Here is a 24833-nt window from a genome sequence, read left to right as displayed (position 1 = left end):
CCTTCTTGGATCAGAAACTTGCATGGTTAGGCACAGCAAGATGTCCCATAATATTCTGAGACAATGACCCCTAATAGCATCAGCATTAAAATACTACTGTCTCAATCTGTGACAGAGGTGAGTGATACTGTAGAACTTTTAATTACTACCCAAATTTGTGGGAAAAAAATAGCTCAAGTAATTGAGCTTTATTCTTTTTCCAAGACATTGGCATTTAAACTCCATCTATGGTATTGAATCAAGAATCATTCCAAAGAATATTTATTTACATGAGACAAAGATATTGGCTATTTTTATAACAATACATATATTTAAGATTATAGAATAGCTCTAAATCTAAATCAGACCTAAAGAGATTGTAACTGACCTTTCCCCATCACATATCATGGATCCTACTTTAAATATAAGCTCTTCTGCAGACTATGAGACTATAAGTTCAAGTTTATGGATCAAGAACAACATGCTGACAAGTCTATTTCTGGTAGATAACAAGGAGAGGGCCAAGATGGGTTTGCCTTAAACAGAATCTTGTCCTGTAGCAATCAATAACCAGACTCTGATGGGCCAACATTTTAAATCAAGGGCTGAACATTTCTCTTACTCACAAACATTTCAAATTCATGGCACCATCTTTTAAGTAAGCTCTATGCCCAATGTGGGGCTCAAACTCATGACCCCAAGATCAAGAGTTGCATGCTCTACTAAGTGAGCCAGGCAGGTGCCCCTCATGGCACCATTTTTCACTCATGAAACCCAAACCCTATAGTAAGGCAGTTTTCCTCTTAAATGTTCAGAAATCTACACACACGCAAACCCACACACACATATACGAAAGGAGTCCAGGAAGAAATTAAAACTTACTAGCACAGTCTGGCCATTCAGTGGAATATGGTGGCTTCCAGATTCCATCTTCATAAGCACAGTAATACTTCTCAGTAGACCCTTCTGTGAAATCATAGCCCTCTGAGCAACTTAATGTGCAGTTAACTCCAGCACTATCTTGAGTACATATAAAATCCCCATTTACAGGTGTAAATGGAACTTCACAGGGAGAAGCTGCATAAAAAAAAATGTACCATTATTTACAGTGGTATAAACAATATAACTAATATAAATTAAATTCTATGAGTCTAAGCTGAATTTTGAAAAGGACTCCTCCTGTCCACCAGCACTCCTAGAAAAACTATCATCATAAATCCTCAGTGTGGGAACGTGACAACATATGCCTCTTGGTTCCTAAGTGGGCACAGTTGAAAAGCTGTACCTATGTATGATTAGAGGTTGTGCATATATTTTATAAATGCTAAGTTATTTCTGATTTGGGGTTGTTATTTGTGGCCTTCCTATAATAAGAGTGAAAACTAGATAGCATTATGTAGCAAGTATATTTTCAGAGTCTGTCTCCTCAACTCTTCAAAATAGAATTATGACAGTAACATTTTGTACTTTTAGTGAAAATGTTAACAAAATGTTAAAGACTACTCTTGAAGAAAATATTTCTATGTATCATGAAGTGAAGCAATTACAATGGGAAACGTAAATAAGATCTGTCATTATACTTACTTTACGAATCTACTGTACACAGTCCATTTTCTCTCACAAAATATAGTAATTACATATAGCAAATGTCAATGAGATTTCTGGAGGTTTATGAAGGGAATACCTTTTATGACAATGTGGATGTCACAGCTTCTGTTATTGCCCGAGGGATCGGTGGCTGTATACCGTACTAGAGTCTCCCCGTGAGGGAGAAGGTCTCCTGGTGAATGGCTCCTGGTGATGAGCAATACGGCCCCTAGAGAGGAAAGAAGGGACCTAGTTTTGGGGTGACTGGTCTGCAGTCACTTTATCAGTTCCTGTATTTGATTTGAATTTTCATTTTCTCTTTATACAAACCAGCTGGGCATTCAATTTATGTTGACTTGGTCACTAGTAAAAAAATAAAAGATGCAATATTTATGCTGTAACATAGAAGTATTAGACTCAAAAATCTCATCAGAGTAAGGCATTCTTGCTAAATAAATGATTTTCCTTGAGTAGATCAGTCTATTGGCATATTGGAAAATTTTTTAAATTCTTTACTTAAATTCGATTTCGTTAGTATATACGATATTATTAGTTTGAGGGGTAGAATTCAGTGATTCATCAGTTGTATGTAACACCTGGTGCTCATTACATCAAGTGCCCTCCTCAGTGCCCGTCACCCAATTATCCCTACCCCTCACTCACCAATAGCGGAAATTTAATTAAGAAATTTATTTAATTTGCCTTTTTAATTGTTGCTTACTGGGTTTTAGTGAGACATTTAACATGAACTTCAACTGTATTTGCTTATTTTTTTTTCTGCTTTCCTATGAACTTTTCTGATTTTAGGGGCAGATGTTGAAGAAATGAGTATGAACACGAACTCTACTAACAATATTACTAAAATGCATAGTTTATGCCTTCAGGACAATGTAAACATAGAGACTCAATGAATAGGTTTAATAAATGTGCACTGGAGACTGAATGAAGGGAACCCCATGGATAGGTAATATTAGTAATATTAAATTATTTAATTATCCTAGCATTAAAACATATTACCTTATATGATTATTCATTCTACTTAGACAAGATGCAATTTGCTTTTCATTTCTTTTATCCTTTTTAAAAGTTTTTAAAAATGAAATACAATTCAGTGTTAACCATGCTGACCACAAAGTCTCTGCGTCTGCACCTGAGTTGTCTGAGAACTGAGGCTCATCCCATGTTGCAGGATACTCCTTCTCTGAGACTTGAATTGGAGGTGGGGATCTGCACCAGTCTATGCTAGGTGGTTCTACATCTAAAAAACAGGAAAGCAGAGAAAGAAGTTACAACTGATATTCAAAAATGACAAGGGGGTGTGCAGAGGAGAACTGAAGTCTACTTGTGCTGGCAGAGAACCTTGACCTTGTTAAGCTGGCCCTGGAGCCCCCTTTGACAATGAGATTTGTGGTAACCCTGGTCTGAAGGCGAAAGAAAGAGCTGAGTCTTGTTATGCTGCCCTCTCCCTGTTAAAGAGGAAATACTAGGTTCCTAAAATCACCCTGAGCACAGCCATGTAAAAGGCAATTCTGGGGGCACCTGGGTGGCTTAGTTGGTTAAGTGTCCAACTCCTGGTTTTGGCTCAGGGCATGATCTCAGGGTTGTGAGATCAAGCCCCTAGTGGGGCTCCACACTCAGCACGGAGTCTGCTTGACATTCTCTCTCCTTCTCCCTCTGCCCCTCCCCCGATCACTCGCTATTTCTACCCCACCAAATAAATAAATAAATAAATAAATAAATAAATAAAGCTTTAAAACAAAATAAAAATTTTTTAAAAAGGCAGTTCTGGATGTGGTGGGCATTCTACCATGAGTAGTTGAGCTGATCGACCAGGAAGTGAAGAGAACCTTCCCAGAGAAGCAGAAGGACTGAAATGACCAAATCTCAGGCTAGGCAAATTTAAGGGACTTATCTGAGGTCATTATGCTAGAAGATTGTAATCACGGGCATTAAGACCAAGGTATCTCTCTACATGATAAACGAAAACACATACTCGGAAATTAAATGAACTGTATCTGTGAGAATATATAGATTTCTATTTTATGCTAAGTCTTTTCTATTTTTCTAATGCTTGTCATTTCATTAGCGCAGTGCCTTTGGTTTACTACTTTTCGAGACTATAAATTCTGTTGACCTGTGATGAAGTCTCTCTTGCTCACAGTTAGCTTTTCACTGCAGAGCACAGCACCTGGTCCGTAACACATGCTCAAAAAAAGTTGCTGAATAAAGAAAAACGTGAAGAAATGCTCATTGGAGGTCTGTGCACTTGAAGGGTGCTGAATCAAGCCAATTCAGAGTTAAACTGACAAATCTGGCAGCATTTACTATTTTCCCAAAAGAAATTGCAAATAGGTATTTCCAAGATATTCTAAACTTACCTGATTCTGGACAAACATTTTATTTTATTATTTTTTTAAAAAGATTTTATTTATTTATTTGACAGAGAGAAAGAGACTGCGAAAGAGGGAACACAAGCAGGGGGAGTGGAGGAGGGAGAAGCAGGCTTCCCGTGGAGCAGGAAGCCCGACGCGGGGCTCGATCCCAGGACCCCGGGATCATGACCTGAGCCGAAGGCAGACGCTTAATGACTGAGCCACCCAGGTGCCCCTGGACAAACATTTTAAAGCTGAACTGCAGGCATAAGAGAGCACCAAGACTCAGTTAATTACCGTCAAAAGCACGGGAGGTAATGGCGGTCTCCAAAGGAGAGAGAAAGCCTATTTCAGAGCAAGTGAGGCAGCATTCCCTGGAACGCTGAGCAAAAGCATTCCTGCTTCCTCTCACTGATCAGTAAGATACCCACCCCCTGTCATCTGAGGAAACGAGAAAATGTGCGCTTTCAAATATTTTCTGTCTCTGTCTCTGTCTGTGTCTCTCTGCCCCCTCCCCCTCTCCTTCTCTCCCTTTCTCTCACCTTCTCCTGTTCCCTCTTCTTTCCCATTTCATCTCTCTTTCATAATCTGAAAATCCAGGGTCTAGCTAGACACTTGAGTACACATTTTACATTTCACCAGGCTGACTCTTCATTGTGAAAAATTAAAACTTGGCAAATGCTGAACCACAGTTCCATGTCTAAAATCACAGTATTATAGAAAACAAATCCAGCATATTTTTCATATGACTGGCAAAGTTCATGTTTAAAACAACACTGAACAAGCAATGGAAAAACCTAAGCACTATGAAATGAATTAGGCTGATTTTTACTTGCATCATTTTTTATCTACTTTTACCCAAACCTGTAATTTCTAAGGTAAGGAGCCAGTCTGATATACATTAGTTATTTCAAGAAGTTATGTAAAATTCTTGAAATAAAATGAATTTAATGTGCTGAATTTTTAAACAAACATATTAAAATATATGAGACGAATATAGCAAAATGTCAATATGTTTATATAGAGCTTAACGTGCGTCAGGCACCAGTTCAAGTGGTTTATGAATTTTAACTAATTAAAAACCTCACAATAACCCTGTGATGTAATATGTTAATTAATTATATTTCTGGATGAAGAATCTGAGGCACAAAGAGGCTACTGTTCACACTGACTTTAAGTGGGAGAGTGGACTCAGATTGGGCTCAGAGTCTGTGCTCTTGACTACAGACTGGTACATATCCTATTACTGCACATATTACATCTTGGTGGTGGGTATCTGATATCTACTGAATAGCCACTGAATTGATTGAAAATACAAAGACGAATTGGGAGATGGGGCGGCAAACCAGCGCCCCCCTTCCAAAAGGACTGGTCTATAGCAGTGGTTGTAAGCGTGAAGAGACTAGGACAGATTTCAGAGACAACAGTAGATGAAACCAGCAGCACTGGGTAACTGACTGGATGCTGGTGATGGAAGGAAAGGAGTCAAGGATGACTTCCAGACTTTTGCCTGGTAGGTAGGTGACTGGCTGTGCCATTTTCTGAGCTGAGAAATATACTAGGTTTGGGTGAGTTTGAAATGCCTGTAAGACATCTACATGGAAAGCTCAGGAGGCAGTTCTATATATTGGTTTGAACTTCAGAAAAGAGATTGAGATAGAAATCTGAAAGTGGTCAGTTAACAAAATCACTGGGAAAACTATGGAAAGAGAAAGAGAAGAGGACTAGGCTGGAACCCTGGGGATGAGCCACGTTTGAAAGTTGGTCTGAGGAAGAGAAGCCATGTAGGAAAGAGATAAAGAAGAAATGAGAACAAAGGGTTGGGGAACCAAGAAAGACGGGTATCAGATAAGCTAGAGAAGGAGACAGTTTCAGTAAGTAGAGTGTGGTTAAATAATGTAAAATCTAGGGCACCTGGGCAGCTCAGTCGGTTACATTACGCATCTGCCTTCGGCTCAGGTCGCGATCCCAGGGTCCTGGGTTCGAGCCCCGCATCGGGCTCCCTGCTCGGCAGGGAGTCTGCTTCTCCCTCTCCCTCTCACCCTCGCCCTGCTCGTGCTCTCATTCACATGCGCTCTCTTTCTCTCAAATGAATAAATGCAAAATCTTAAAAAAAATTTTTTTTAAATCTAAGGAAAGATTATGTAAAATAAGAACTAAAAAGTGTGCAGTAGGAGTAACTCTAGAGATGACTGATAACTCTGGTGACAGTAGTTCATATGAGTGAAGGTGACAAGAGCCAGACACACTGAGTGACTTTGAAAATACATGGCCCTTGAGACAAAACAGATGGCAACCACTGGGGACTTTTCAAAAGACTCATATTGGAAGAAATCAAAGAGAGACAGCGACACATAAAGAGTATGTAGGTTTCAGAGAGGGAGGGGCTTGAGCAGGTTTCAAGGCCCATAGGAAGAATCAGTGGGAGGGAGTTGTTGAAGATAAAGGGGCAGCATAGCCCTTGGAGGGCTGGATGATTTTCACAAACCCACCCAAGTAATTTCACGACTTACCAATAACCTTGACATGGAAAGTGCAGCTGGCTTGGTTGCTGGAGAGGTCAACTGCTGTATATGTGATAGCAACATCTCCAATTGGGAAAAGGTAAGGTGGGGTGAAAGCTGGATGAACATGGATTGATACCTTTTAGAGATAAATGAATATATTGAAAGTTAAAGTTAATAGCAATGGTACTTTTTTTTAACTTAAATATTATTAGGAAAAGTGAAATTAAAAATGACACAATATTTTATACATATCGCAAATAGGAAAAAAGAATCAGGCACAGCCTTTCGTTGTGTTTCTTTCCAGATTATTGTTCTATTCACGTAGTTTATACAGTTGGTATACATATGAAATGTTGTTCCTTGTTTTTTAAACATAATATCTTAAAACATTCTTTATGTTGTTACATAGTCTTTAGAACTTAAGAAGACACTTAAATGTCTCCATGATTTTCTATAGAATAAACATATGCTAATTTAAAAAAATCTATTGAAGGACATTTAAATTGGCCCCAAATGGTCCCATTTTATTGATAGATAATACACAATTTCTTTCCCAAAACATGGTAATAACTTGCATTCCCATTTGTCAGTATTTGATAGTGTCTGTGTTAAAGTTCCCACTCTAAGTTCTCTACCCTATATTAAATACCATTATTTTTTGGTAACTCAAAAATATGACACCAGGTCATTTTTTTAATTCACAATTTCTTAATGCCTTAGACTAAGATTAAATTCTCATATGTTTGCAAGATATAAATATATTCTTTCTTTATTGAATTATATGTTTGCCTTCTTAGTCCACTTGAAAATTATGATACAATATATTTATATTAATGTGTAGGTAATAAATATTCTAACCTTTCATAAGTTTGAAGCATTTGTCTCAAGTTTACTATTTGTCTTTTAATTTAGAAATTTTTTTTACTTTAAATTTTTTATTGTTATGTTAATCACCATACATTACATCATTAGTTCTTGATGTAGTGTTCCATGATTCATTGTTTGTCCATAAGACCCAGTGCTCCACGCAGAATGTGCCCTCTTTAATACCCATCACCAGGCTAACCCATCCCCCCACCCCCTCCCCTCTAGAACCCTCAGTTTGTTTTTCAGAGTCCATCATCTCTCATAGTTCGTCTCCCCCTCCAATTTACTCCCCTTCATTCTTCCCCTCCTGCTATCTTCTTCTTCTTTTTTTTCTTAACATATATTGCATTATTTGTTTCAGAGGTACAGATCTGTGATTCAGCAGTCTTGCACAATTCACAGTGCTCACCATAGCACATACCCTCCCCAATGTCTATCACCCAGCCACCCCATCCCTCCCACCCCCCACCACTCCAGCAACACTCAGTTTGTTTCCTGAGATTAAGAGTTCCTCATATCAGTGAGGTCACATGATACATGTCTTTCTCTGATTGACTTATTTCACTCAGCATAACACCCTCCAGTTCCATCCACGTCATTGCAAATGGCAAGATCTCATTTCTTTTGATGGCTGCATAATATTCCATTGTGTATATTTACCACCTCTTCTTTATCCATTCATCTGTCGATGGACATCTTGGCTCTTTCCACAGTTTGGCTATTGTGGACATTGCTGCTATAAACATTGGGGTACATGTACCCCTTCAGATCCCTACATTTTTCTCTTTGTGGTAAATACCCAGTAGTGCAATGGCTGGATCGTATGGTAGCTCTATTTTCAACTTTTTGAGGAACCTCCATACTGTTTTCCAGAGTGGCTGCACCAGCTTGCATTCCCACCAACAGTGTGGGAGGGGTCCCCTTTCTCCACATCCCCGGCAACATCTGTCATTTCCTGACTTGTTAATTCTAGCCATTCTGACTGGTGTGAGGTGGTATCTCATTGAGGTTTTGATTTGGATTTCCCTGATGCCGAGTGATGTTGAGCACTTTTTCATGGGTCTGTTGGCCATTTGGATGTCTTCTTTGGAAAAATGTCTGTTCATGTCTTCTGCCCACTTCTTGAGTGGATCATTTGTTCTTTGGGTGTTGAGTTTGATAAGTTCTTTATAGATTTTGGATACTAGCCCTTTATCTGATATGTCATTTGCAAATATTTTCTCCCATTCTGTCGGTTGTCTTTTGGTTTTGTGGACTGTTTCTTTTGCTGTGCAAAAGCTTTTTATCTTGATGAAATCCCAATAGTTCATTTTTGCCCTTGCTTCCCTTGCCTTTGGCGATGTTTCTAGGAAGAACTTGCTGCAGCTGAGGTCGAAGAGGTTGCTGCCTCTGTTCTCCTTTAGAATTTTGATGGACTCCTGTCTCACGTTTAGGTCTTTCAACCATTTGGAGTCTATTTTTGTGTGTGGTGTAAGGAAATGGTCCAGTTTCATTCTTCTGCATGTGGCTGTCCAATTTTCCCAACACCATTTGTTGAAGAGACTGTCTTTTTTCCATTGGACATTCTTTCCTGCTTTGTCAAAGATGAGTTGACCATAGAGTTGAGGGTCCATTTCTGGGCTTTCGATTCTGTTCCATTGATCTATGTGTCTGTTTTTGTGCCAGTACCATACTATCTTAATGATGACAGCTTTGTAATAGAGCTGGAAGTCCGGAATTGTGATGCCGCCAGCTTTGCTTTTCTTTTTCAATATTCCTCTGGCTATTCGGGGTCTCTTCTGGTTCCATACAAATTTTTGTTCCATTTCTTTGAAAAAAGTGGATGGTATTTTGATGGGGATTGCACTGAATGTGTAGATTGCTCTAGGTAGCATTGACATCTTCACAATGTTTGTTCTTCCAATCCATGAGCATGGAACCTTTTTCCATTTCTTTGTGTCTTCCTCAATTTCTTTCATGAGTATTTTATAGTTTTCTGAGTACAGATCCTTTGCCTCTTTGGTTAGATTTATTCCTAGGTATCTTATGGTTTTGGGTGCAACTGTAAATGGGATTGACTCCTTAATTTGTCTCTCTTCTGTCTTGTTGTTGGTGTATAGGAATGCCACTGATTTCTGTGCATTGATTTTATATCCTGCCACTTTACTGAATTCCTGTATGAGTTCTAGCAGTTTTGGGGTGGAGTCTTTTGGGTTTCCCACATAAAGTATCATATCATCTGCAAAGAGTGAGAGTTTGACTTCCTCTTTGCCGATTTGGATGCCTTTGATTTCTTTTTGTTGTCTGATTGCTGTGGCTAGAACTTCTACTACTATGTTGAATAACAGTGGTGATAGTGGACATCCCTGCAGTGTTCCTGACCTTAGGGGGAAAGCTCTCAGCTTTTCCCCATTGAGAATGATATTCGCTGTAGGTTTTTCATAGATGGCTTTTATGATATTGAGGTATGTACTCTCTATCCCTATACTCTAAAGAGTTTTGATCAAGAAGGGATGCTGTACTTTTCAAATGCTTTTTCTGCATCTATTGAGAGGATCATATGATTCTTATTTTTTTTTTTTTGTTAATATATTGTATCACGTTGACTGATTTGCAGATGTTGAACCAACCTTGCAGCCCAGGGATAAATCCCACTTGGTCATGGTGAATAATCCTTTTAATGTACTGTTGGATCCTATTGGCTAGTATTTTGGTGAGAATTTTTGCATCCATGTTCATCAAGGATATTGGTCTGTAATTCTCCTTTTTGATGGGGTCTTTGGTTTTGGGATCAAGGTAATGGTGGCCTCATAAAATGAGTTTGGAAGTTTTCCTTCCATTTCTATTTTTTGGAACAGTTTCAGAATAGGTATTAATTCTTCTTTAAATGTTTCATAGAATTCCCCTGGGAAGCCATCTGTCCCTGGGCTTTTGTTTGTTGGGAGATTTTTGATGACTGCTTCCATTTCCTTAGTGGTTATAGGTCTGTTCAGGTTTTCTATTTCTTCTCGATTCATTTTTGGTAGTTCATATATCTCTAGGAATGCATCCATTCTTCCGGGTTATCTAATTTGCTGGCATATAGTTGCTCATAATATGTTCTTATAATTGTTTGTATTTCTTTGGTGTTGGTTGTGATCTCTCCTCTTTCATTCATGATTTTGTTGATTTGGGTCATTTCTCTTTTCTTTTGGAAAGTCTGGCCAGGGGTTTATCAATCTTGTTAATTCTTTCAAAGAAAGAACCAGCTCCTAGTTTCGTTGATCTGTTCTACTGTTCTTTTGGTTTCTATTTCATTGATTTCTGCTCTAATCTTTATTTTTTCTCTTCTCCTGCTGGGTTTAGGCTTTATTTGCTGTTTTTTCTCTACCTCCTTTAGGCGTAGGGTTAGGTTGTGTATTTGAGACCTTTCTTGTTTCTTGAGAAAGGCTTGTATTTGCTATATACTTTCCTCCTAGGACTGCCTTTGCTGTATCCCAAAGATTTTGAACAGTTGTGTTTTCATTTTCATTGGTTTCCATGAATTTTTTAAATTCTTCTTTAATTTCCTGGTTGACCCATTCATTCTTTAGTAGGATGCTCTTTAGCCTCCATGTATTTGAGTTCTTTCCGATTTTCCTCTTGTGACTGAGTTCTAGTTTCAAAGCACTGTGGTCTGAAAATATGCAGGGAATAATCCCAATCTTTTGGTACCAGTTGGGACCTGATTTGTGACCTAGGATGTGATCTATTCTGGAGAATGTTCCATGGGCACTAGAGAAGAATGTGTATTCCGTTGCTTTGGGATGGAATGTTCTGAATATGTCTGTGAAGTCCATTTGGTCCAGTGTGTCATTTAAAGTCTTTATTTCCTTGTTGATCTTTTGCGTAGATGATCTGTCCATTTCAGTCAGGGGGGTGTTAAAGTCCCCCACTATTATTGTATTGTTGTCAATGTGTTTCTTCGCTTTTGTTATTAATTGCCTTATAAAATTGGCTGCTCCCATGTTAGGGGCATAGATATTTACAATTGTTAGATCTTCTTGTTGGATAGACCCTTTAGGTAGGATATAGTGTCTGTCCTCATCTCTTACTACAGTCTTTGGTTTAAAATCTAATTTGTCTGATATAAGGATTGCCACCCCAGCTTTCTTCTGGTGTCCATTAGCATGGTAAATGGTTTTCCACCCCCTCACTTTCAATGTGGGGGTGTCTTTGGGTCTAAAATGAGTCTCTTGCAGACAGCATATCGATGGGTCTTGTTTTTTAATCCAATCTGATAGCCTGTGTCTTTTGATTGGGGCATTGAGCCCATTTACATTCAGGGTAACTATCAAAAGATATGAATTTAGTGCCATTGTATTGCCTGTAAGATGACTGTTACTGTATATTGTCTGTGTTCCTTTCTGGTCTATGCTGCTTTTAGGCTCTCTCTTTCCTTAGAGGACCCCTTTCAATATTTCTTGGAGGGCTGGTTTTGTGTTTGCAAATTCCTTTAGTTTTTGTTTGTCCTGGAAGCTTTATCTCTCCTTCTATTTTCAATGACAGCCTAGCTGGATATAGTATTCTTGGCTGCATATTTTTCTCGTTTAGTGCTCTGAAGATCTCATGCCAGTCCTTTCTGGCCTGCCAGGTCTCTGTGGATAGGTCTGTTGCCAATCTAATGTTTCTACCATTGTAGGTTACATATCTCTTCTCCTCAGCTGCTTTCAGGATTTTCTCTTTGTCTCTGAGACTTGTAAGTTTTACTATTAGATGTCAGGGTGTTGACCTATTTTTATTGATTTTGAGAGGGGTTCTCTGTGTCTCCTGGATTTTGATGCCTGTTTCCTTCCCCTCATTAGGATAGTTCTCTGCTATAATTTGCTCCAATATACCTTCTGCCCCTCTCTCTCTTTCTTCTTCTTCTGGGATCCCAATTATTCTAATGTTGTTTGGTCTTATTGTATCGCTTATCTCTTGAATTCTGCCCTCGTGATCCAGTAGTTGTTTATCTCTCTTTTCCTCAGCTTCTTTATCTTCCATCATTTGGTCTTCTATATCGCTAATTCTCTCTTCTGCCTCATTTATCCTAGCAGATATTGCCCCCATTTTTGATTGCACCTCATTAATAGCCTTTTTGATTTCGACCTGTTTAGATTTTAGTTCTTTTATTTCTCCAGGAAGGGTTTCTCTAATAACCTCCATGCTTTTTTCAAGCCCAGCTAGTATCTTTAAAATCATGATTCTGAACTCTAGGTCTGACATCGTACTAATGTCTGTATTGAGTAGGTCCCTGGCAGACGGTACTACCTCTTGTTCTTTTTGTTGAGGTGATTTTTTTTGTCTTGTCATCTTGTCCAGAGGAGAATAGATGAATGAGAGAACAAAATGCTAACAGGTTAACAACATCCCCAGAAAATATACTCTAAACAAATCAGAAAAGACTTGAAACCAGGGGAGAAGAAAGGGAAAGAAAGAAAAAAGAAAGAGAAAAAAAAAAGAAAAAGATAAAAACAAACAAAAACAGAACAAAACAAAAAAAAAAACAGAATATGATCAAATATGATCAGGCTAGTGCATAGATCAGTGCCACACACTAGATTTTGGGTGTATTTTGGTCTGTTAGAAGAAAGTGCCTCAGAAAATTTTAAAGAAAGAAAGACTTATATATGTACAAAATAAGGGTTGATACAATGAAGGGATGGAATATGACTGTAAAGATGAAAATTATAAAAGATTTTATAAAAGGAATTGATAAGAAGTTGTTTGAGAAAAGAAAGAAGAAGATTAAAAAAAAAAGAGGGGGAGAGAATGTGATCAGGCAGGAGACTAGAACAAAGCCATACACTAGTGATTTAGGGTATATTTTGATCTGTTAGAAGAAACTGTATCTCCGAATTTTAAAGAGAGAACAACTTATATATATATGCCAAAAATAAGGGTAACTACTATGAAGGGACAGAATCTGACTCTAAAAATGAAAAATATAAAAAAAATTTTTTTTAAAAAGGGATTGATAAGATGTTGGTTGAAAAAGGGAAAAAGAAAAATTAAAAAAAAAAAAGTTAAAAAAATTAACTTTGAAAGACTAAAGAATCATGGTAAAAAAGCCATGAATTCTATGTGCAGTATTCCCCTAGCGCTGGAGTTCTCCTGTTCTCATTGATCGGTAAACTTGGTCTTGGCTGGCGGTTCTTGCTGATCTTCTGGGGGAGGGGCCTGTTGCCGTGGTTCCCAAATGTCTTTGCGGGAGTTGGAATTGACCCGCCCTTGCCGGTCCGGGCTAAGTAATCTGCTCGGGTTTGCTCTCGGGAGCTTTTGTTCCCTGCAAGCTCTCGGTACAGCTTTGGAGGACGAGAGTGAAAATGGTGGCCTCCAATCTCCGCCCTGGAGGAGCCCAGAACTCGGGGCCCCACTCCTCAGTGCGCCCCCAGAGAAAAGCAGTCATTCACTCCCAGCTCCCCGGTCTCCGGCTGCACTCCATGCTCACCCGGCCTGTGACCGAGCGTTTCTCTCTCTGGCACCCGACTCGGTGTGGAGTCTCCAAACCCAGCAGATCCCTGCGGTGCGCTCTCTGGCTGTTCCTCCCGGAGGAGGAAGGGGAGTCTCTCCGAATCTGCCGCTTGTTGGGTCCCTGCTTCCAGTAAGTGGTCGCTTTTCTGTTCAGAGAGTTGTTGCTATTCTTTTCTTCGATCTCCTGTTGAGTTCGTAGGTGTTCAGAATGGTTTGATCCCTATTTAGCTGAATTCCTGAGACCAGAGGAAATCCAGGTCTCCTACTTCTCTGCCATCTTGCTCTGCCCCCTGTCCCTTATTTTAGGAATTTTTTAAAATACAAATTTAAAAATACTTTTGTAGCCAAATACATTTGTCTTTTCAATTGTACTTTTAAAAATATTTCAACACTCAGGTGCTACATTTAGTGTGAACTCTCATTAGATCCTGAAATATGTCCCTGTATTCTGCTGGGGGGAGAAAATTCAATTTCAAAATGGCATATTGTGTTTTATGGTCAGGAAGGACAGAGGACTGTGGGAGCCTGTAGAGGCTTGTTGATGATCCTGATGAAGGTAACAACAATGCATGTTTTCATGGGCCTTTTAACGGAAAGTAGAAACCACACATGATGGACTAATCATTCAACATGTACATCACCTACAGTCCCTTTAGCCCTAGAAGTCACATTTGCCCTTCTAAATTCAGATTTAAAAGTTACCTTGTCCTTAGTTACCTAAAGAAAAATACCATATGAGCTCTATTTAATGTGGAATCTAAGAAAACAAAGAAACAAACTCCTAGATACAGAGAACAGGTGGTGGTTGTCAGAGGTGGGGGTGGGGGAGGGGGATGAAATGGGGTAAGGGGGTCACAAGGTACAAATTTCCATTTATAAAATAAATAAATCCTGGGAATGTAATGTACAGCATGATCACTACAGTTGATTTTTTAAAAAGCTACCCTGATTCTAAGTATATTCAACACAATGATCAGAACAATTTTTCTGTGTGCGTTGTGGCCCCCACCCTGATAAATCCTGGCTGGCATGATTTACACAAGTTTACATGCAGTTGTGAAAACCATATACCATAAAAGCACCTTAATGTATGTGAATACTAACAGTGTAAATTCAAGGGGAGTTAAATCCTAAATGAATTCCTTTTCTAACATCTGATGGATAATTATCTCAAGCTACTGTATATATAATGTTGAAATATTGTATTCTGAACAAAATATTGTGTTAGAGAAAGCTGAATTAAAAACTGATCTCTCCTTTACAATATGTAATCATTTAGGGCTCATATTTTAAAAGATATGTTCATAAACAGGAATTTAGATTGTTTCCACATCTTTTTTTCCTTGAAAGATCATCAGAGCCTAGTAAGGGGCAAAGAATTCCTAGTCAAGTAATCTTAGTGGATACATAATACAACAAATCCATGGAATAAGAGTTTGCATTTTAGAGATTTTTATAAGATTTCTAGTTAAAAACTCAAGGCTGATCATTCTTCTATCTAATGAGGCATTAATATTTATGAGTACAGTTTATATAGACAGTACTATCATTCGTATATTAGTAAATCTTCAATATCACGCATACTTGTAGTGCATTTAGAATCCATTTGAAAAGGATACAAATATTCGCACAAACTTTACCTTTTCCCCAGAGTTGTCTCTAGCTGTTGGGATTTGCCAGGTGATATTAGCAGAGTCTTGCTGTTCCAGAGTCTTAGCCTCTATGTCCTTAGGACAGCTGATTTGAGGAGCCTCCACATCTGACTCAGAAAATGCACAAATCAATGAGTCAATTGATACATAATTCTAAGTCATTTAAGAAAGAGGTAAAAATACATGAACACTCTGTGACTCATTTTTTACACCCCAATACCGGATTCATTTGGAACATGCAACTGCCTTCAGCATGGCTTATGAGGCCCTTCCTGACCTGGTACCTGCTGACCTCTTAGCTTCATCTCTTATGGTTGCCTGACCGGAGCTTACTCTACATGCTGGATGCTCTCATTTCCATGCAAACTCCATGGTCTTTCTTGCATCTGGGTCTTTGCCCAGGTTCTTTTACGTGCCTGAGTCAATGCCCTCTCCCTTCTTTACCTAGATAACTCCTCCTTGTTCTTTCTCAGCTTAGACACAAGGTCCTCAGGAACTGCTTCCTCCACAGGCTCCCACAGCCCTCCGTCCTTCCTGACCATAAAACTCAACACGCCATTTTGAAATTGAATTTTCTCCCCCCACAGAATTCACATTTGTTGAAGGCCAGGATATCTCTTGTCCCATTGTGTTAAATAGTGCCTGGCAAACACCAGAAGCTTGGTAAATATTTTTGAATGAAATAAAGAAACAAAAAATAAATGTTGACTGTGGCTGGAAGGAATTACACTTGAAAACAAGGCTGTCAAGTAGAATTAATTAGTAGTGCTAAAATGCACTGTCAAAACACCAAATTGAAGCCAATGATATTTTTTTGCAGCATGAAACTCTGCAATACAGATACTGAGTTAGAGGTGGTAACATTAAATATATCCACATTAATCACTGTAGAGCTAAGTTCTTATATATAACATAAAAGTACTCTTATTTTAAGTTACGTTAAATTAGGTCTTCTGTAACTTGTAGCTGAATACATCTGAGTTGATATAATCTGTGTCTCATATCTTCTTGTTTCTTGAAAACTTTATACAATTTATATTTTCTTTTTCTTGGAGGGGCTGATACTTGGACACTTTCCCCCCACAATATGCATCAGCATATTGACTCTGAAAATCTAAAAAAGTAGTTGATTTTCCATTCACACGTGAATAACAGCTTAACTGGATTAGGAATTTAAAGTTCCTATTTTCTTTCTGTATTTTTTGGACATTGCTATATTTCCTTCTGGCATTTATAGTTGTAAATGAGAAGTATCATGTAAGTCTGCTTCTTGCTTCTTTTGTGCAATTTCTCTATTCTCTCTGGAAACTGATTTAAGATTTTCTTGTTAAATTCTGGACCTCAGAAAGTTCACCAGTCGTGAAAATATGCCTGCCTAATAGTCAGGGGCTATGACTGATCTCACATTTCAAGTTTAGCTCAGAGAAACATCCTTCTATTGGTTAAGAAAATTCTTCTCTTCCATCCCCTTCCCTTTCTCCTTCTGGAACTCTTTCTTAAATGGACATTGGGGCTTTTTCTTATCATTGGTATCTCTTAACTTCCATCTTTTTGGTTTGATCACTTGGGATATTCAAGTTCGTTGTTTATTATTTTTCCATTCTGAGGAAACTCTCAATTTGGTTCTTCAACAACATCTGTTCTACTTTATTTATCCTTCTCTTAGAGATATTTCTGATGCTTTTACTTTTCCGAAATCTTTCTTGTTCTCAATACCCCCTTTTTTCGTAGAAGTCTATTCTGGTTGCAAGTAAGATGGCAATGTCCTCCTGTGAAAATAACGGGATATGGGTCTCAAAGGGCTGATAACTTGATTCTTGGGGCACCTGGGTGGCTCAGTTGGTTAAGTGTCTGACTCTTGGTTTCAGCTCGGGTCATGATCTCAGGGTTGTGGGACAGAGCCCGGTGCTGGGCTCCACGCTGAGCATGAAGTCTGCTTGGGATTCTCTCTCTCTCCCTCACCCTCTGCCTGTCCCCCACCCTCTAAAAAAACAAAAACAAAGTGCTGATAACTTGATTCTTTTTAAATTGATTCAGTTGCACAGGCTTTATTTTTTTTAAGATATTTATTTATTTATTTATTTATTTATTTAGGAGAGAGAGAGGTAGTGGGGATAGAACACGAGCTGGGGGGAGATGGGGGGGAGCAGAGGGAGAAGCACTCCCCACTGAGCAGGGAGCCCAATGCAGGGCTTAATCCCCAGACTCCAGGATCATTTCCTGAGCCAAAGGCAGATGCTTAATAACTGAGCCACCCAGGCGCTCCGTCCCACAGGCTTTATATGGGCCAGAAATTTCTCAGAGATTTTCATCTCCTGATGGAAAACTTACCTGATTTCCAGCTTTAATATCATCCTTATATTTTATTTCTTCTGTCATTGCCTGGATAATATAATTGTATAATATATTGGATTATAACTGATCATATTATAATTGGACTTAGTAAATCCATCATTTTGAAACAGAAGCCCTCATAGAGTAGATTAGGATAACACCTACCACTTTATCATGGATTTGCAGCAAAAGCTGCAGAGGGACAGCCCCACACTGTAGCAACATGTCATTATACAGGAATTTTGTCTTCAACCTGACCAACGTAGGGGACCTACCTTTACACACAGCTGTCTGAACTTTGGCACTCCACTTTCCAGAGGTGGTACATCTCACTTCTTCTCTGATGCCTGATAAAATGAATCCTCGGCGGCAGCTGAGTTGACAAATCGTCCCAGGTCTGGCGGGCTGCTTGCCACAGCTGGGGGGGGAGGCAATGACACCTCTGGGCTTCTGAAAGGTGGAGCAATGGCGCTCTATTGTAGGGAAATGAAAGAATGTTATTTGCATTATCACAAATTTCACGAAAAATATAATTGTGCTGCCTTGAAATTGACATAAGTCACTAAATGATACCTGTTTATGACACTGAACATATGATACATTATAAATAATGCTAAACTATATCTCTTGTTATCTCATGTTATTTTGTCAGTGTATCAATACCTTGAAACACTTTTTTTTTTAAGATTTTATTTATTTATTTGGCAGAGAGAGAACAGGACAGCACAAGCAGTGGGAGCGACAGAGGGAGAGGAGGAAGCAAAACCCTGTTAAGTAGGGAGCCCGATGCGGGGCTCGATCCCAAGACCCTGGGATCATGACCTGAGCCAAAGGCAGTCGCTTAACCAACTGAGCCACCCAGGCGCCCCAATACCTTGAAAAACTTCTAACTGATGTTTTAGTTAATGCCAACTGTGACTTTTATCACTTGCTTGGAGCACCTTCCTTCAGTTTGCAGAACATTTATGGCTCTGAAGTATAAAATAGTAAATTAGGGCACCTGGGTGGCTCAGTCAGTTAAGCATCTGCCTTCGGCTCAGGTCATGATCCTAGAGTCCCAGTATCGAGTCCCACGTCAGGCTCCCTGCTCAGCGGGGAGTCTGCTTCTCCCTCTCCTTTTGCCCCTCCCCAATCTCATGCTCTCTCTCACATTCTCTCTCTCTCTCAAATAAATAAAATCTTTAAAAATAAATAAACTAAAATAGTAAATTAGAGTCCCTCTTTCATGGATTAAGCAACAGATTCAGCAATCTGTCTCCATTTTATGAGTTCGTTTGGTTACATCTTTAAGTGAGCACATTATGAGAAAAGTTTTCATTCCCTCCCTCAAATCAGTGTCAATTTGGGGCCTGGCCCCTTCATGTTATCTTCAGAATAGATGAAGGAGGCGGAATGCAAATAGAATGGAAAATCAAGACTAAGACTTAACGTAGGCTGTGTGTGTGTGTGTGTGTGTGTGTGTGTCCCCACCCATGTGCACATTTATTTGTTTTGTAATGATTCTACTGGCACCATTGCTAGAATCTTCAGTCTATATTTCCCATGTAATAATTGCTCACAGTTATTCGGCATGTAATATGCCAGGCATTATTCCAAGTGCTTTCCGTGTATTGACTGACTTAATCCTCTGCACTGAGGGGTACTGTTATCATTCCCGCTTACAAACAAGAGTGCTGAGGCACAACTATGGGGAAGTCACCCACAGTCAACGTTCTTGAGGTCACCCTGTAGGTATGTGGCAGACTCTGTGTGCTCCAAAACACTTCACCACTATGCCTCCTCCCTGAAATTTCTTTCAAACCCCTGTGCCGGCAAAAGCAATTTTTCCTGAGAAATCGGTTGTTTCTTTCTTTTTGCACAATACGTGCCACATGACTGCCCCGACTTTCTGTTGTGCTGCAATGAAGAGTAAAATCGGAGCCAAATTTGTGGTTCAAATGTAATGACCATGTGCGACTCAATATCCCTTATTTAGGGATGGTTCTTTACAAATTAACAAAATTATCATTTTGGCTGCGATAATCATTGGAGATTCTGTTCCCTGTTAATATTCTCTTTTCTATTGTTTGCTTATGTTATTTTTATATATTTATTATATATAAATATATTTATATATTCTTTAATTTTTATATAGTCTAATCTACTGATTTTATTTCTACCTCTTTTATACTTAAGTTCTGCAATTGGTTAACATTCACATATTTTAACTATATGCTCTTCTAATTTTTAATGGTTTCATTTTTTTAATTTATATTTTAAAAACTACAAAGAATTGATCTTCGGTGTCTGGTGTGAATTAAAGACACCAGAATTTCATTTTGTTTCATTTGTTTTTCCCAAGGAGCCAGCCAATTTTTCTATATTATAAATTGAATAAATCTTTTCTTCTCAGCTGACCTGCAATGCTTCCTTAGTAATACATGAAACTCATAAACTTGGGGATCTATTCAGTCATCTTGATCTATACGGCAGTACTTGCAAACTCTTCATTTTTGTAGTTTTAGTATATATTTTAAAACCCTGTAGAGCTACTTTATTATCCTTTATCACTCTTCCCTTTCAATCTTATTTTTGTGATTTTCACGTACATATCTTCCAGATAAGCTCTAGAATCACTTCCTACTTCCAAAAGAGGGGCAAAGAGAAAATCTCTTTTAGGGTATTAAATAAGATTGCATTTTACCTATACATATATCTAGAGAGAACTTACATTTTGATAAAATTTTATAAAAATACTAAGGTGTTCTCTGTCTCTAACATTTTGTAGTTTGTGTAACAGTTTCCAGACACTGCTGTTTGAGGTTATTCTTACATACTTTATATTTTCCATAGGCCTTCTGAATGTGATTTTTTCACTATATATTTTATTTGTCAGTGTATATGGAAAAGTTTTTTATTTGGTATTCTTATGACGTTAGTTAACTCTCAACTCTCTTAGATTCATTCCATTTTGGGGTAGACATGTAATTTACCAATGATGATATTTTAAATCCCCAAAGCTCTAATCTTACGATTTATTACAAGTGCTCCAGCTTTGAGAACAATACTAAGCAATATGGATGATTCTGGGCACCTTTTCTCTTCCCAGATTTAATAAGACTGCTTATATTGTTTCCATAAGTGGTTGCAGGTTTAATAAGGACATCTGTTTTATTATGTCAGTTATCAGTATGAGTTTCTCAGAATTTTATTTAAAATGTGTTATCATTAAATGATGATGAATGACATTTTTATCTTCTGCTAAGTAACAATGTGAATTTTTCCTATTTGTTACAATGATAATTTATTATGTTGATAGATTATATCTAATTTTAAGCCCTTCTGCATACCTAGGATAAACTCTGCTTGTTTTGACAGGCCATTCTTTTGAATATGGATTGGTAGTATATTTGCTGTCATAGTTTATTATCTGGGTTTTTTTTTTTTTTTTTGGTAATAGCTATCAAGTTGGCAACTTGTAGTAGTCTGATAATACAAATTATTTAGCCTTCCATTATTTGGGCCAAGTTATATGCTACAGAATTACTGTTTCTGAAAAGTTTAGAAGAGTTTCATTGATCCCTCAGTCATTTTGGGGGTAATTAATGCTCAGATAACAGTTTCCACTTTTTATAAGTAATTATACACTTGCATTTCTACCTTTTTCTTGATTCGTTAAAAAAATTTAATTTTCATAGAAAATCATACATAATATCACCAATTTTTAATTTATGTGCACAAATTTATGCATAGTGTTTTATTATTCCTTGAAAAACCTAAGGCCTCTATATACTTTGTTATAGCTTCTTAGAATAATTCTGTTTGGGGGCACCTGGGTGGCTCAGTTGTTAAGCATCTGCCTTCGGCTCAGGTCATGATCCCAGGGTCCTGGGATTGAGCCCCACATCAGGCTCCCTGCTCGGCGGGAAGCCTGCTTCTCCCTCTCCCATTCCCCCTGCTTGTGTTCCCTCTCTCACTGTCTCTCTCTCTGTCAAATAAATAAATAAAATCTTTAAAAAAAAAAGAATTCTGTTTTGCATTTTTTTAACTTACATTTTAAAAATCTATTACGGTAGGGGCACCTGACTGGCCCCATCAGTTAAGTGTCCAACTTTTGGTTTTGGCTCAGGTCATGATCATAGGGTTGTGAAATCAAGCCCTGCATCAGGCTCCATGTTCAGCACGGAGCCTGCTTGAGATCCTCTCTCTCTCTCTCCCCCTCCGTCCCTACCCCCTGCACATGCATTCTCTCTCTAAATAAAATCTTTAAAAAAAAATAAAAATAAAAACCTATTATTTAATTCAAAGATTTCCCTCTTATTCATCCTATGGCATCCCATCTCCCTTCACAGTTCATTTTCCTTAATTATTAGTGTGTATTTCTTTCAAATTCCATTGCAATCATTCTCTTCCTAACTTTTGAATTTAATGTTATTTTCATTCTCCCTGTTTAATAATGAAAGGATTTATAACTATAAAATTACATCAGTGTATAATTTAGCCCATGTCTTGTAACTGGTTTTAGGAGTTTCTCAATTTCATTTTTTATCTTTTTTAAAAATTGTATTTTTTAATTTCTCACTTGTGCATTGAATTTGTTTCCTTTATCTCTCTTTCTATTGGAGTCTATATACTTTTCGTCTGGTTCCATACTTTAGGAAATGTTAAGAACAATCATTAATAACATTGATGCTGTTACATGTGTTTCAAATAACCTTTCTTTTTTGCTGGTTGCCTTTTAATAACGTAAAGAATTCATTTGAAGCACAGAAATTTAAATCTTCATGTATTCAAATCTATTCTTTTCTTTTATTCTTAGGAAATTCTTCTCCATTAAAAATTCAGATTGTCTTTTTATTCTTAGAAAGTTCTCCTTCATAAAAATCTGTATCTTTTCTTATATTTCACTCCTTAATTTGCCTGATTTAATTAATTAACTTAATTTAGTGATTTTTTTTTTGTATGTATGTAGTGGAGTCAAAACTAATTTTTACATAAACTTTTCCCCCATTGATTTCTGGAATTTCCTTTATTGAGTGTTATATTCTTCTGTAAACAAATGTTTGTTTCTGCACCAAATTAGTCATGTGTAGCTCCATTGTTCTGTGCATCCTTGTACAATTCATGTTCTATTTTAATTACTGTGGGTTCACAATCTGTCTTATGATGGTGAGAATAAGTTCTCCCTCATTTTACTTCATGTTCAAAATTTTTCTCTTTTGTACCTGTCTATTCTTCAATACACATTCTGTTCATTTCTATCAATTTTTTAAAATCAGAACTTTCACAGTAATTATGGTGGTTGTCAGAATTTGGAGGTGACATTAAGTTGTTCCCCAAAAACTGTAAATAGAGATGCAATTTCCTCTGATAGTTACACAAATCCACCGAGATTTGCATATGTTTTAAATCATTACAGAGATGTACACAACAATTTTAAGAAGAATTGAGAACAGGAAAACCTTATTAGAGGTATTACTATTGTTAATGAAAGATTGGGTCCCTCAGAAGAGGAGGTGGACAGTCATGGAACCAGGGAAAGAGATGATTCTCAGATGTAAACATTTGTATTTACATAGAAAATCTAGCCTAAGGAGACAACATCCCAACTAAAGAGGTTTATTGAGATTCACTGTCCCACTATAAAAGCCACCTTTTTTATGGTGATACGTCCATCACCTTCATTTCATTTAATTCTGTGGAATACCTGAAGAAGCGAACTCCCTTTGCTTAGATTTTATGCAAACTAAGTGTGTTCTTGATTTGGGTGTTCTTGTAGCTTCCCCTACAGGAAAATACCATGCTTGTTCGGGCTAAGTCTTACAGTATTGGTAACAGTAGGTATCTCATTGCTAATGAACTGAATTTTTGTTTCATAGTAAATTTCATTCTCCTGTCCAGGAGAGATTAATCTCTTCTCAGTATGAAAATATCAGTTTTTCTGAGCTTGCACAGTGAGGGTCAATTCTTGGACTGTTAAATGAATCCCCACAGATCCTGGAAGCTCAACCACCTTCCTGGTGATACCTTCCTCTACTATCAACCACAGATCCAAAACCAGATTATACTAGAACAAACCTGTAAATCAATTTGGAAGGAACTGACATATTTATAATATTTAGTTTCCCCATCTTGGGTCCTGGCATATCTCAGTTTATTCGCTACATATAGTTCTTCTTTTTCCTTTTTTTGGAAGTTGGTTATTTTGATGTGGGAAACAAAGGCAAAAGAAAAAATTAAATTTCCTTCCTGCCTACTGACATGTCCTTGAAGCAGAATGACATTCCTCTAGGAGCTCAGCTGCCTTGATGTTGATACTTTGCTGAGGGCAAAAGGCATTCTTAGCCTGAATCCCAGGATTCTGTGAGTCTACTTTAATATATAAAAATTCCTTTGGAAACTTCCTTTATCTCTACTCCCCCCCCCAAGATATATGTTAGCAATCATCCTTCAAGCATATGGCCCACTAATAACCATCTGAAGGGTCACATGACTGAGTTTTTACTCAACAATAATAAATCACCTTTCCTAACGATAGCTAGTCCTCTCAGGTTCCTAGAAACCTTGTTTCCAAAATACCTGGGAGACTTGTGCTGTCCCTAACCCCCTCCCAACTTCAAAGTATATAATCAGTCACCCATCACAACCCCAATGCTGCACTTTCTGACCATGGGTCCTATCTCCGCGCTTTAATAAAACCACCTTGTAGCATTGAAGACATCGTAAGAATTCCTTCTTGGCCATTGGCTCTGAACCCCAACACTTTTACATCAATTTAATTATACACCTGCCATGCTCCTAGGTATCCTTAATGAGGATTCATTAAATGGCAGTTACCCTCTCATCATCATTATTATTACCATTGTTATTTGTATCTACAGCATATAAGGAGCAACAAACTGGAAAAGCTCCTGAATTTATTCATTCTGGACCCAATTTCAGGAGTGAGATGTCACAACTCTTCATGAGGGAGAAGGTAAAAAATCTTCCAGTGAAATAGAATGTTACGGTCTATCCTAGGGGTCACTTCATAATCTTGTCCTTCATCAACAAGGTGAAAGTAACTGGTATTTAAGCAAAGCAAGGGATCACACAGCATCTGC

At 38.0% G+C, this 24833-nt stretch overlaps 1 protein-coding gene and 1 long non-coding RNA gene across 5 annotated transcripts in view; one reads left to right on the top strand and one right to left on the bottom strand.

Moving 5' to 3' along the window:
- Positions 1 to 24833, bottom strand: part of SVEP1 (sushi, von Willebrand factor type A, EGF and pentraxin domain containing 1) — a 195020-nt gene that overhangs the window by 99677 nt on the left and 70510 nt on the right. For all 4 annotated transcript variants that reach the window (XR_004819523.1, XM_035723592.1, XM_035723593.1 and 1 more), the window contains 6 exons: positions 18027 to 18224; positions 15406 to 15524; positions 6452 to 6581; positions 2717 to 2824; positions 1664 to 1795; positions 862 to 1056 (listed from right to left, as the gene is read on the bottom strand). Coding sequence is in view for 3 of the 4 variants with exons in the window: in XM_035723592.1 (XP_035579485.1) it covers positions 862 to 1056; positions 1664 to 1795; positions 2717 to 2824; positions 6452 to 6581; positions 15406 to 15524; positions 18027 to 18224 (882 nt within the window). In the remaining variant the exon portion in view is untranslated. The remainder of the gene's footprint in view (positions 1 to 861; positions 1057 to 1663; positions 1796 to 2716; positions 2825 to 6451; positions 6582 to 15405; positions 15525 to 18026; positions 18225 to 24833) is intronic.
- Positions 6294 to 24833, top strand: part of LOC118356191 — a 37626-nt gene continuing 19086 nt past the window's right edge. Inside the window, exon 1 of the long non-coding RNA XR_004819524.1 lies at positions 6294 to 6542. This is a non-coding gene — a long non-coding RNA (uncharacterized LOC118356191). The remainder of the gene's footprint in view (positions 6543 to 24833) is intronic.

The sequence above is a fragment of the Zalophus californianus genome, chromosome 13 (assembly GCF_009762305.2).
Source record: "Zalophus californianus isolate mZalCal1 chromosome 13, mZalCal1.pri.v2, whole genome shotgun sequence".
NCBI classification, from domain to species: Eukaryota; Metazoa; Chordata; class Mammalia; order Carnivora; family Otariidae; genus Zalophus; species Zalophus californianus.
Note: the sequence above shows the minus strand (reverse complement) of the source record. Positions and strands in the feature narration are given on the sequence as shown.